The 12,688-nt window shown below is 38.0% G+C and overlaps 1 protein-coding gene across 32 annotated transcripts in view; it reads left to right on the top strand.

The window, feature by feature from the left end:
• LOC139149714 (uncharacterized) overlaps positions 1 to 12,688 on the top strand; it is a 77,028-nt gene that overhangs the window by 33,528 nt on the left and 30,812 nt on the right. For 20 of the 32 annotated variants that reach the window (XM_070721616.1, XM_070721614.1, XM_070721615.1 and 17 more), the window contains 9 exons: positions 84 to 431; positions 6,654 to 6,782; positions 7,684 to 7,812; positions 8,344 to 8,694; positions 9,288 to 9,416; positions 9,826 to 10,173; positions 11,366 to 11,494; positions 11,891 to 12,016; positions 12,398 to 12,526. The exons of 4 other annotated variants lie outside the window; for them this stretch is intronic. In XM_070721616.1, the coding sequence (XP_070577717.1) occupies positions 84 to 431; positions 6,654 to 6,782; positions 7,684 to 7,812; positions 8,344 to 8,694; positions 9,288 to 9,416; positions 9,826 to 10,173; positions 11,366 to 11,494; positions 11,891 to 12,016; positions 12,398 to 12,526 (1,818 nt within the window). The remainder of the gene's footprint in view (positions 1 to 83; positions 432 to 6,653; positions 6,783 to 7,683; positions 7,813 to 8,343; positions 8,695 to 9,287; positions 9,417 to 9,825; positions 10,174 to 11,365; positions 11,495 to 11,890; positions 12,017 to 12,397; positions 12,527 to 12,688) is intronic. 8 more of the 32 variants (XM_070721641.1, XM_070721631.1, XM_070721613.1 and 5 more) reach the window with 7 other exon arrangements.

Raw genomic sequence — 12,688 nt, 5'->3', positions numbered from 1 at the left:
TCGACAGTGAAGAGTGTCTAAAACAGAAACATATCATTGCATTCCATTACGTACATCTACATTTCGTTGCTTGATATTTTCAGATCTCGAAGACCAAGCCGACCAGTGTGTAAATATTACAATGTCTGAATGCAGCGCCTCACTTCCCTATGACTTTGCTGCGTTTCCAAACAATGTAGTCATGAATCAAACACATGCAGCTCGGATTATCGGTGATTTGAAATCCTTCCAAAACTGTTCAGAATATCTGATGCTATTTTCATGTGCCGTTGTCATGCCTGATTGTTCCATCTCCAATGATACCTATCTTCCTTGCCGGTCACTTTGTGAACAAATCAGTGAGAAATGCGGTATTCATTTTGGGAATGACACTTCGTGGCTTCGTTGTAATGATTATCCTGAGTCTGGCAATCCTAACATCTATTGCCCAGGTTGGTGTACATTGCTAAAGTTGTCATAATTGCTGTATTGTGCGGCACTCTCTGTTGGTACAACATTTTGCAATTGTTTCTTCCCTTTCATCGCCTCTATTAAGTCTTCTCATTTGTAATTGTACATAATCTGTATCTGATATCCTCTTATGGCTAATCCGAGGTTTTTGTTGGCTTTGGTGGAGTTCACTTTCCGAGATATTCTCCTTTAGGGAGCCTTCAGTAATTACAGGGGGGGTGGGCCGGGGGAATTGGGGGGAGGGTCACTTTTTAGAAAACAGTTCAAGGGGGAGGGTCACTTTTTATAAACCTATCTTGGGGGGAGGGTCACTTTTGACAGAAGCTGATATTATGGCCAAAACTTTGATTGTCCATGTGATATTTCCTGAATAGGAAATCACCAACAAAATACGCACACACTTATAGACCGCCATGCATAGTAAATTGACATTTGGTGAGATTCCAAAATCAAATTTCTTACACAACCATGGACTTGTAACCACTCTAGTCTAATCAAGAACAATAATCTTAGTAATCAAGCATTCATAAATGTACAGATTTATCTAATTTTGTACTGAAAAAAAATTATTCATAGTTTCATCATAGACCCCCATGCATAGTGAATCGACATTTGGTGAAATTCCAAAATCAAATTTCTTGCACAACCATGGACTTGTAACCATTCTAGTCTTATCAAGAACAATAATGTGAATAATCAAGCATACATAAATGCACAGATTTATCTAATTTTGTACTGAAAAAAAAATTATTCATAGTTTCATCATAGACCCCAATGCATAGTGAATCGACATTTTGGTGAAATTCCAAAATCAAATTTCTTGCACAACCATGGACTTGTTACCACTCTTTCTAATCAAGAACAATAATGTGAATAATCAAGCATGCATAAATAATGCGTGTACGTAGCGTCCAACCAATTTATTGAAAATTGAAAATTGAAATCACCTTCAAAATGCAATTTTCATTTGAATGAAATAACAACCAATTTTTAATATTCGTTTTTTATTTTACCGACTTTTGGTACGGTTTTCGCGGCCAATCAATTCTCAAAAATATTAAAGTGCATTTTAGCACAAAAAGCGTCATTTTAATTATTGAAATAGAATTTTATTTTCCATATTCATCTTAATTGAAAATACTAATTGACAGACCAATTTTAATAAAGCTTCTATTATTTGGTTATTAATGAAACATAACTCTGTTTCGCCTTGTTCATATTTTGAATCCGAAATGCAATTATCAGTGAAAACAAAATGAAATTTAATCTATTAATTCTATTTTATTTCTTAAATTTCAAAATCATGTGTTCTGGATTATCAGGAAAGTTGCTTGTTTTCATATTATAATTTGTATCCTAAAATGATGTTTTCATTTTCAACAAAACAAAAAAAATCATTACCAGTATCAAAATATTACCTAATCTTAAAATAAAAAAATAGTACTATTTTCAAGATTCGTAAAATTTATTACGGGACATTGTACGTATTTATGAAAAACGAAATGAAGAGAAAGGAAACTCGTTGAAATAAAATCATGTCGTACAGATTTAAGAGGAATTTGCAATTTTACTTTGGTGCGTGCGAAAAGTAGAAATTGAAAATTGAAAATTGTAAGTTTCAACCTTTTTCATTTTTTTGAAAATGGTCGAAAGACGACTCATTTGAATTGCTGTTCCCGGCCCTCTACCGGCTAGTGGGTGAGCAGCATCAATGCATACGAGACTTCCAGTTTCCACAACGCATACTTGTTCCCGCGCTCACTGCATGTGCTGCGGAAGACTGGCCACCGAAGACGATATAAAGGGAATTGAGGGCAACTCTAAACATTGGCCCTACGAGTATGGCGAGAGTGTCCGGCTTTTGCTACGCCGCCTCCCACGGCGTAGCCAAAGCCGGACACTCTCGCCATACTCGTAGGACTACTCCACACATCGGCTCTACCAAGATTGTTTAGTATTACGATGTGGTGAATAAAAGATCATTGCATTTATTTTGTGTGGAATACATGGCGAGACACCGGTGAATCGGGGTAAGCCTAATTCACGTGCCACGTGCCGCGAGCCAGAAGTATAGGTGAATTTTCACTCCAATTTAATTCATTGATTCATTTTCATGAACAAATCAACATTCGGGCTTCAACGCCGCCTTCTAAATGCATGAACTGGGGACCAGCGAATGACCAGCGTGCAGAAAGGGACTCAGAGAAATTATAGGGAGGGAGGCCAGTAGTTTCAAAATCACACTGCACGTAAAATTGATCAATCAAAATTCCGTACTTTGATTTTGAAGACCGTATGTGAAGGTTGCTATATTGCAAATATCTAGGTCCTATGGTGTCTATCGAACTGTGACTGGTATGGGCGTAAGCCTATTGACAGTATCAATAAAAACGTTGCAAACAGGTTTATTTTGTGGACAAGTCCACCATCCTGCCAACTTGTATCAATCAAAATGTTACCAAAACGCTGTATTTCGCAGGCGTGCAAGTAAACCACAGTCCCACCACAACACATAGGCTGTGGGCAGGCCTAACATGAACGCGATAGGCATACTCGTGTCAGGCCAGGTCAACATTGATTTTCGAAACACGATACAGTCTTGGCCAGTCTTGGTGTCCTAATCACGGGCAAAAGACGACTCTCAATTTATACCTCCATGCGTAAACAAATGTATTTCCAGTAAACCACTGTGACGCTTACCAGAGACTCTGCATGTAGAGGTGTCGAAATTGGTCAAACTCTAAAGACTTTATTCCATCTAATCAATTTCAATCCCCGACTTATGTAAGTTTGGCGCAACAAAGGTAGTGTTGAGATGGGTATTGTGGTGTTGCCTCAATATACTACGGGCATGTATAAACTAACGCAATTCCTAGATTCCGTATACTCTTTTTAATTAGGCCCTCCCTCCCTACAATTTCTCACGAGTCCCTGGCACGCGGCACGTGAATTTGACCCTAGTCATGTAATCTGGGTTCCCGGTAAACCGGTTTGTTGATTGAGTGATTCGTCTTAACGGTGTTTCGGAACCAAAACTGGGGTTCCTTCATCAGTCGCTCCTTTGTTTTGTATCCCCTCCGCTTGGTTGTGTGATGAAGTCATCTTCGTCCTCGAGGAGGAGAAGCCAAATTCGTTATTGAGAGAGTTCAGAGTTAGCCACTCTATTGACTGACTATAGTGAGCGATCCGGTGTGTGGTGTCATATTGTAATTAATATGACCCAGCATCGACCGGAGTTTCTAGACGCTTATAAGGATTTTTGTTTTAGGGCATATTTTGAGCGTTGCTAGTGCTCGTTATGTTAACAGTAGCCCCCCTTATATGTTGTACTAATCATTGGTCATTGTTTGGCGTGTGGCGCGGCGTCACTTAATTTCATGTATTTCACAAAATCTGCGCACTGATCTCTCGCTTAATCCTGACAGATTATGATCAGGAAACAAGTCTTTCAAAGTACATGCTATCTCGCGGTGTGTTTTACCTTCAAAAACAACCATTTGCCGCATAAACTCTTCAGAGACTAAGGAAGACAACTCCATTTTAATTTACCGCAGTTCTTGCGTTGACGGAAGCCGAAAATCTCGCACGCATCGCTGCTCGCCCACTGGCCGGTAGAGGGCCAGGAACAGCAAAGAATTGAAATAACATGTAAGTCGTTTTTCGACCATTTTCAAAAAATGAAAATGGTTGAAACTTACCATTTTCAATTTTCAATTTTCGCAAGTAACAAAATGAACAGCGAATTCATTTTAAATCAGTTGTACATGATGTTAGTATTAACAAGTTTCGATTCTCATCATTTTTGTTCTCCTTCAAATGTCAAATTATCCTATATTTTATATTTTACAAAATCGGAAGAAATACCATTTTTGTTATGTTAAGATAGAATAAAGTTGAAGACTTGAAGTTATTTTTATGCTTTGTTGAGAATGGCAACATCATTTTTAAAAAATGAATTAAATTCAAAATATGAAACAAGGAACGTTCAATAAAAGTAAACCCGAACTTGTGTCTTCAAATCTTATGAATGAAATACAATTAATTGATTAAAGCTTAATTTGTGTTTACTGAAAATTGCTTTTCGGATTCAAAATATAAAGAAGGCGAAACAGAATTATGTTTCATTAATAATGAAATAGCAGAAGCTTTATTTAAAACGGGCCGTCAATCGTTTTTTTTTAACGAAGATAAAAATGAAAAATAATTTTCGATTTGAAACATTTCAAATGTTGCTTTCTATGCCAAAAGGCTGTTTAATATTTTTGGGAATTGATTGGCCGCGAAAACCGTACCAAAAAATCGGTAAAATAAAAATTTTGTTTGCAAAAACGAATATTAAAAATTGGTTGTTATTTCATTCAAATGAAAATTGCATTTTGAAGGTGATTTCAATTTTCAATTTTCAATAAATTGGTTGGACGCTACGTACACGCATTATAAATGCACAGATTTATCTAATTTTGTACTGAAAAAAAATTATTCATAGTTTCATCACCAGACCCGAATGCATAGTGTATGGACATTTTGGTGAAATTCCGAAATCATATTTCTTGCACAACCATAGACTTGTTACCACTCTAGTCTAATCAAGAAAATTAATATCAATAATCAAGAGTACAAAAATGCAAAGATTTACCTATTTTTGTATTGGAAAAAACTTCATAATTTCATCATAAACACCATGAATAGTGAACCAACTTTTTAGATGAAATTCAGAAATCAATTTCTTGTACACAAATGTTCATTTTACTTCCCTATTCAAGCAAAGTACATTTGATTACATTATCAAACATGTATAAAATACAGATATAGCATGTTTTGTGGGGGCAAATTGTCAATAATTTGCCTGATAGACTCCATGTATTATGATTTGATATTTTTGGATGAAGCACTAAATCAGCTACATCTTGCCTTCTTATAGTTGCACAAAATATGGTGACCCTCCCTAAACTGTATGAAATACCATATCTCTAGAAAAACTCTTGCGTGATAAATTGCGACTGTCCCTCCAAAAACACCAGCCCTCCCCTCTGTAATTTGTCCCTAACATAACAATTGAACCAATCGTTATGTAAATTAGCTGAAACTGTTTTATTTATTTATTTATTCCGGGGGAATACCGCAGTGGTTCGGGGGGGGGGAGAGTCAAGTTTTAGAATGTCGGACAAGGGGGAGGGTCACATTTTAGACAGGAGGATTGGGGGGAGGGTCACATTTTACGGTACAGGTGTTCGCGAAATTCCCCCGGCCCACCCCCCTGTAATTACTGAAGGCTCCCTTACAACAGTGGAGCACTACCTTCATCCCTGATAACACTGATGGTTTACTTCACAAGGTTTGAAAGTGCATGAGTATGTTCCTAATTACATCACTAATTATTTTCAACTCTGCCGGTTTAAGCATAACTTCTTTTTGGTGAACGCTTCACATCTTCTACTTCGTCTGTGATAACATCAGGCGTCATTTCAAGGGAGGAATAATGCCAGGGTGATTTCTGAATTGTGGTTGCTTCAAAGTCTGTACTTCAACTCATAAAGTGAATGTTTTGTCTCCACTTATTTTGACTGTCACTTCATCTCTGCAGTTAGTTGTAAAACGAGCTGACATTGTGTTAAAACTGAGAGTAACACAGGAATTATCGAGATCAAACATGTCTTATTGCTTTTTGCGAATATTACTTTTTAGGATATCTGTGAGTTTTATTTTCTGGCAAATCACAGCAATTTATCGAGAACAATAGAATTTTTCGTGCGCTAAAAGTCATACGGAACGCCCGTTCACTAACATGTAATGTTTCCAGGCGCCCCATCCAGAACATGTCTCGCGCTGGCTCTGTACATACGTGTGTAGTGCACACACACTATCTTGCACTTGCAGAAGCGCATCTGAGGTAGCATGTCATAATTGCGCTATAAAATCACAAGAAAATTGTTGACATTGTATGAAAACTGTCACTGCTCTGAAAATTTGATACCCAAGCCACGAATTTAAGATGTATAATCATAAGGTTATCACAAAATTACGGCAAAGGATGCACACGGACATTGGCACCGCGCATTGCCCTCAATGTCCTCGTGCATCCTTGCCTTATTTTCATAATAACCTCATAATATTATTACAAAACAGATGCAAGGATATGAATTGTTGTTGTTGTGCAAATAATTATGCTTTGCCAAATAAGATGTCTCTGTTTACGCTGACAGTGTTGACGTGTACATCTGATGAATTTACATGCGTAAATGATAACTCTTGTATTCCTGTTGGCTGGTTCTGTGATGGCATAGTAGACTGTCTCGGTGGAAGTGATGAAAATCACACCGATTGCAACCGAAGTAAGTTAAGCAAAGAGTTATTGGCTATTTCATTTTTTAGCAGTAGCTGTGCATTTAAGCTCATGTTTGCGGTAATGGCCATCAGTTCTTTTGTTTATATCATTCGGCCTTTCTTCAGAAGGACACTGTGATGAAGGGAAACGTGGCTCTCTCACAGCTGTATTGACTTGCAAATAAAAATCCACAAAGATGACATTCCACGAGACCAAACTCTGCTGCTTCTGGCATGAGAGAGTATCCTGGCCCATATGATGGTAGCTCTCATACCTATACGCACCTTTTGTTCATCTCCCAAATTAAACCATAGTTGAAATCATAGTTTTGTAACTGAAATGTTTAAACAGAATGAAAGATGGGACACCTTGTATAGCAAATAAGTTTTCCTTGCTTCTGCAGCATCATGCACTGCTTACGAATATACATGTGATAGTGGTCTCACGTGTATTCCCATCGGATGGTTTGCGATGACATTGTCGACTGTTTCGATGGAAGTGATGAGACGTATCACCAATTGTAACGAAAGTAAGACTGGATACTATGAATAGCTGTCCGTCTTGTAGCAACTTTGTAAAACCATAGTCTGCACTGGGTCACAGCACGGATGTATTTGTGAAACTGGTTGTAACAATTACAATTTTAAAACTTTGTCAAACCTGGTCTGCACGATATTAAATGTTTAAGTGCATGTGCTGGTGCATAAAACATATTCACTCTTGATATATGTGTAATCAAAACTTTGTGACTCTTTACGTCTCGTAGCGGTCAGTTTTTGTTAAATTGAATTAATGCCTTGAAGTCATATCATTCGGCGAGCACTTTGGTCAGAGTAACATTAAAATTGAAGGTTTTGTGTGGCAGTTCCTTTATTTTTACACTTATCGAATAACTGTTCATTTTACAGCTCTGTGTAAAGCTGATGAATTCTCGTGTGCAAATGACGAGACTAAGTGCATTCCAGTCCAATGGCTTTGTGATGGCGAACCTGACTGTGCCGATGCAAGTGATGAAAATCACGTCAATTGTACTCAAAGTAAGATGGGTGTCTTACTGTATCTTTGCATCTGTCTATCTTAACTGTTTTAATGTGTACGGCGCATTGCTTTAAGCATCGAGGCTATATGTCGTTCTTATGATTTGTCCAGTTTCTAACATTTAAAGAATTGTCATATTGATGGTTGACTGTACTATACTTTTGATATCCTTGTTGGTATTTAATGGTCTTGCTTATTAGATGGAGCGTTCTTGTATGGTCTGACTATGTTTGTTATTTTGGGTTTAATAGATGATGTATCCTATTGTGTTGGTTTCTATTTCGCCGTCTTTAATATCTTTAAAATATCTTTAATATTGGTCAAGGGAAATGTTCCTTAATTTCGTCTGTCATTTTAGTCGTCGAGCATAATCTTTTATGCATGCGTTAAGCTGTTAAATGTATGTTTTAACCCATCTATCGTACTTTTTCAAACATTTTCCCTTCACACATTGATGGTGAGTCTGATAGATCCTCATTACATATGTTCTATGTGATGTGTATCTACATACAGTTTTCCGATCGTTTCAGATCTCGAAGGCAGCGTTGAGCAGTGTGTGAATATCACAGCGTCTGAGTGCAGCGCTTCGCTGCCCTACGGTCTGGCCGTGTTTCCTAACAGTGTAGTCATTAATCAAACACATGCAGCCCAACTTATAAGTGACTTGAAACCCTTCAAAGACTGCTCGGAATATCTCATGTTGTTTTCCTGTGCAACTGTAATGCCTGAGTGTACAAACTCCAATATCACAAGGCTACCTTGCCGGGCGCTATGTGAACAAGTCAGCCTAGAGTGTGGGACTTTCTTTGAGAATATTACCTCCTTATGGCTTCAATGTGACGATTATCCTGAATCCGGTAATCCAGACATCTATTGTCCAGGTTGGTGTGGTTTACACTTCTAGAGTAAAGCCCCTCATATGGAAATAACTCCTCCTATTGCTTGTTTCCATGGGATTGTCTCAATTTATCTGTTTTAATTTGCGTTGCATCACAAGTGGAGTAAAGTTTGGTCAAAACAGGAGAATGCGCAAATACACACAAAGAAGTCTAGCAATTTCGTTCCTTGACTTCATGTAAAATCATCATTTCAATTACTCTCAACTCCATTTTCTGTCATTGTTGTAACCAGGTTTCCTCTTAATGTAAACAAAAAGGAGCAATTTCGAGATGGATGTTTTTCAAAGTTTCAGTTAGACAATTGATGCGTAATGGAGACCATTTAAAAGATATTTTATGAATTTAAAGCCATTAATCGCACATTAAGTTGATCTCTAAATAATAGTTTCCCTTCTTTTACCAGCCCAGTCATGTTGTATTGCCTTTGTCAATTTTACATTTTAAGATATCTTTGACTTTTATTTTCTGACTCTATTACAGCAATATGTTATTATGAAACAGATGCAACGATATGTATTGTTGTTGTCTAAATAATTATGCTTTGCCAAATACGATGTCTCTGTTTACGCTGACAGTGTTGACGTGTACATCAGATGAATTTACATGTGTGGGTGATAACTCTTGTATTCATGTTGGCTGGTTTTGTGATGGCATAAATGACTGTCTCGATGGAAGTGACGAAAATCATACCGCTTGTGTCCAAAGTAAGTGCAGCGCATCACCATGGGCTATTCAGATACTAATAGCACATTCCCTAATTTAACAGTAGGTCTTGCGATGGTTGTTATTTTGACCATTCCCAAACAACGCTGTCGTTGATGACCTTTATGAATTTTCTACTGTTCGTGAATTAAGCTGTTCCACAAACTGCTTTGCTGCATCCTGATCATTTTCCCGAGAGTTTATTATCAGGGCCTATGTTCTTCTGTTTTATGACACACAATTCAGTGGCCATCAATATCACTTGTATCAATCCTTCAAAACTCTTTCAATTGACAAGATGAAGTGTGTGTCAACTTCTTCGACAGTGAAGAGTGTCTAAAACAGAACCATATCATTGCATTCCACGAAATTTTTTACGTACATCTACATTTCGTTGCTTGATATTTTCAGATCTCGAAGACCAAGCCGACCAGTGTGTAAATATTACAATGTCTGAATGCAGCGCCTCACTTCCCTATGACTTTGCCGCGTTTCCAAACAATGTAGCCATGAATCAAACACATGCAGCTCGAATTATCAGTGATTTGAAATCCTTCCAAAACTGTTCAGAATATCTGATGTTATTTTCATGTGCCGTTGTCATGCCTGATTGTTCCATCTCCAATGATACCTATCTTCCTTGCCGGTCACTTTGTGAACAAATCAGTGAAAAATGCGGTATTCATTTTGGGAATGACACTTCGTGGCTTCGTTGTAATGATTATCCTGAGTCTGGCAATCCTAACATCTATTGCCCAGGTTGGTGTACATTGCTAAAGTTGTCATAATTGCTGTATTGTGCGGCACTCTCTGTTGGTACAACATTTCGCAATTGTTTCTTCCCTTCATCGCCTCTTTTAAGTCTTCTCATTTGTAATTGTACATAATCTGTATCTGATATCCTCTTATGGCTAATCGGAGGTTTTTGTTGGCTTTGATGGAGTTCACTTTCCGAGATATTCTCCTTTACAACTATGGAGCACTACCTTCATCCCTAATAACACTGATGGTTTACTTCACAAGGTTTGAACGTGCATAAGTATGTTCCGATTTACATCACTAATTATTTTCAACTCTGCCGGTTTAAGCATCACTTCTTTTTTGTGAACGCTTCACATCTTCTACTTCGTCTGTGATAACACCAGGCGTCATTTCAAGGGAGAAATAATGCCAGGGTGATTTCTGAATCGTGGTTGCTTCAAAGTCTGTACTTCAACTCATAAAGTGAATGTTTTGTCTCCACTTATTTTGACTGTCACTTCATCTCTGCAGTTAGTTGTAAAACGAGCTGACATTGTGTTAAAACTGAGAGTAACACAGGAATTATCGAGATCAAACATGTCTTATTGCTTTTTGCGAATATTACTTTTTAGGATATCTGTGAGTTTTATTTTCTGGCATTATCACAGCAATTTATCGAGATCAATAGAATTTTTTCGTGCGCTAAAAGTCGTACGGAACGCCCGTTCACTAACATGTAATGTTTCCAGGCGCCCCATCCCCTGCGGCTGTATCTGCGCGTTCACTGTTGAATGGTTTCAAGGGACGAGTGCCAGAACATGTCTCCCGCTGGCTCTGTACATACGTGTGTAGTGCACATGCACACACTATCTTGCACTTGCAGAAGCGCGCCTGAGATAGCATCTCATAATTGCGCTATAAAATCAGAAGAAAATTGTTGACATTGCATGAAAACTGTCACTGCTCTGAAAATTTGATACCCCAGCCACGAATTTAAGATGTATAATCATAAGGTTATCACAAAATTACGGCAAAGGATGCACACGGACATTGGCGCCGCGCTTCGCCCTCAATGTCCTCGTGCATCCTTTGCCGTATTTTCATAATAACCTCATAATATTATTACAAAACAGATGCAAGGATATGTATTGTTGTTGTTGTGCAAATAATTATGCTTTGCCAAATAAGATGTCTCTGTTTACGCTGACAGTGTTGACGTGTACATCTGATGAATTTACATGCGTAAATGATAACTCTTGTATTCCTGTTGGCTGGTTCTGTGATGGCATAGTAGACTGTCTCGGTGGAAGTGATGAAAATCACACCGATTGCAACCGAAGTAAGTTAAGCAAAGAGTTATTGGCTATTTCATTTTTTAGCAGTAGCTGTGCATTTAAGCTCATGTTTGCGGTAATGGCCATCAGTTCTTTTGTTTATATCATTCGGCCTTTCTTCAGAAGGACACTGTGATGAAGGGAAACGTGGCTCTCTCACAGCTGTATTGACTTGCAAATAAAAATCCACAAAGATGACATTCCACGAGACCAAACTCTGCTGCTTCTGGCATGAGAGAGTATCCTGGCCCATATGATGGTAGCTCTCATGCCTATACGCATCTATTGTTCATCTATAAAATTAAACCATAGTTGAAATCATAGTTTTGTAACTGAAATGTTTAAACAGAATGAAAGATGGGACACCTTGTATAGCAAATAAGTTTTCCTTGCTTCTGCAGCATCATGCACTGCTTACGAATATACATGTGATAGTGGTCTGACGTGTATTCCCATCGGATGGTTTTGCGATGACATTGTCGACTGTTTCGATGGAAGTGATGAACGTATCACCAATTGTAACGAAAGTAAGACTGGATACTATGAATAGCTGTCCGTCTTGTAGCAACTTTGTAAAACCATAGTCTGCATTGGGTCACAGCACGGATGTATTTGTGAAACTGGTTGTAACAATTACAATTTTAAGACTTTGTCAAACCTGGTCTGCACGATATTAAATGTTTAAGTGCATGTGCTGGTACATAAAACATATTCACTCTTGATTTCATTTGTAATCAAAGCTTTGTGCCTGTTTAAGTCTTGTAGGGGTCAGTTTTTGTTAAATTAAATTAATGCCTTGCAGACATATCATTCGGCAAGCACTTTGGTCAGAGTAACATTAAAAATTGAAGGTTTTGTGTGGCAGTTCCTTTATTTTTACACTTATCGAATAACTGTTCATTTTACAGCTCTGTGTACAGCTGATGAATTCTCGTGTGCAAATGACGAGACTAAGTGCATTCCAGTCCAATGGCTTTGTGATGGCGAACCTGACTGCGCCAATGCAAGTGATGAAAATCACGTCAATTGTACTCAAAGTAAGATGGGTGTCTTACTGTATCTTTGCATCTGTCTATCTTAACTGTTTTAAGGTGTATGGCGCATTGCTCTAAGCATCGAGGCGTGCATGTCGTTCTTATGCTTTGTCCAGTTTCTAACTAAATATAAATTTTACTATAACCCAAACGGGATTCGAACCC

The sequence above is a fragment of the Ptychodera flava genome, chromosome 14 (genome assembly GCF_041260155.1).
Source record: "Ptychodera flava strain L36383 chromosome 14, AS_Pfla_20210202, whole genome shotgun sequence".
Lineage (NCBI taxonomy): Eukaryota > Metazoa > Hemichordata > Enteropneusta > Ptychoderidae > Ptychodera > Ptychodera flava.
The sequence above is the reverse complement of the archived record's forward strand: the minus strand, read 5'-3'. Positions and strand labels throughout refer to the sequence as shown.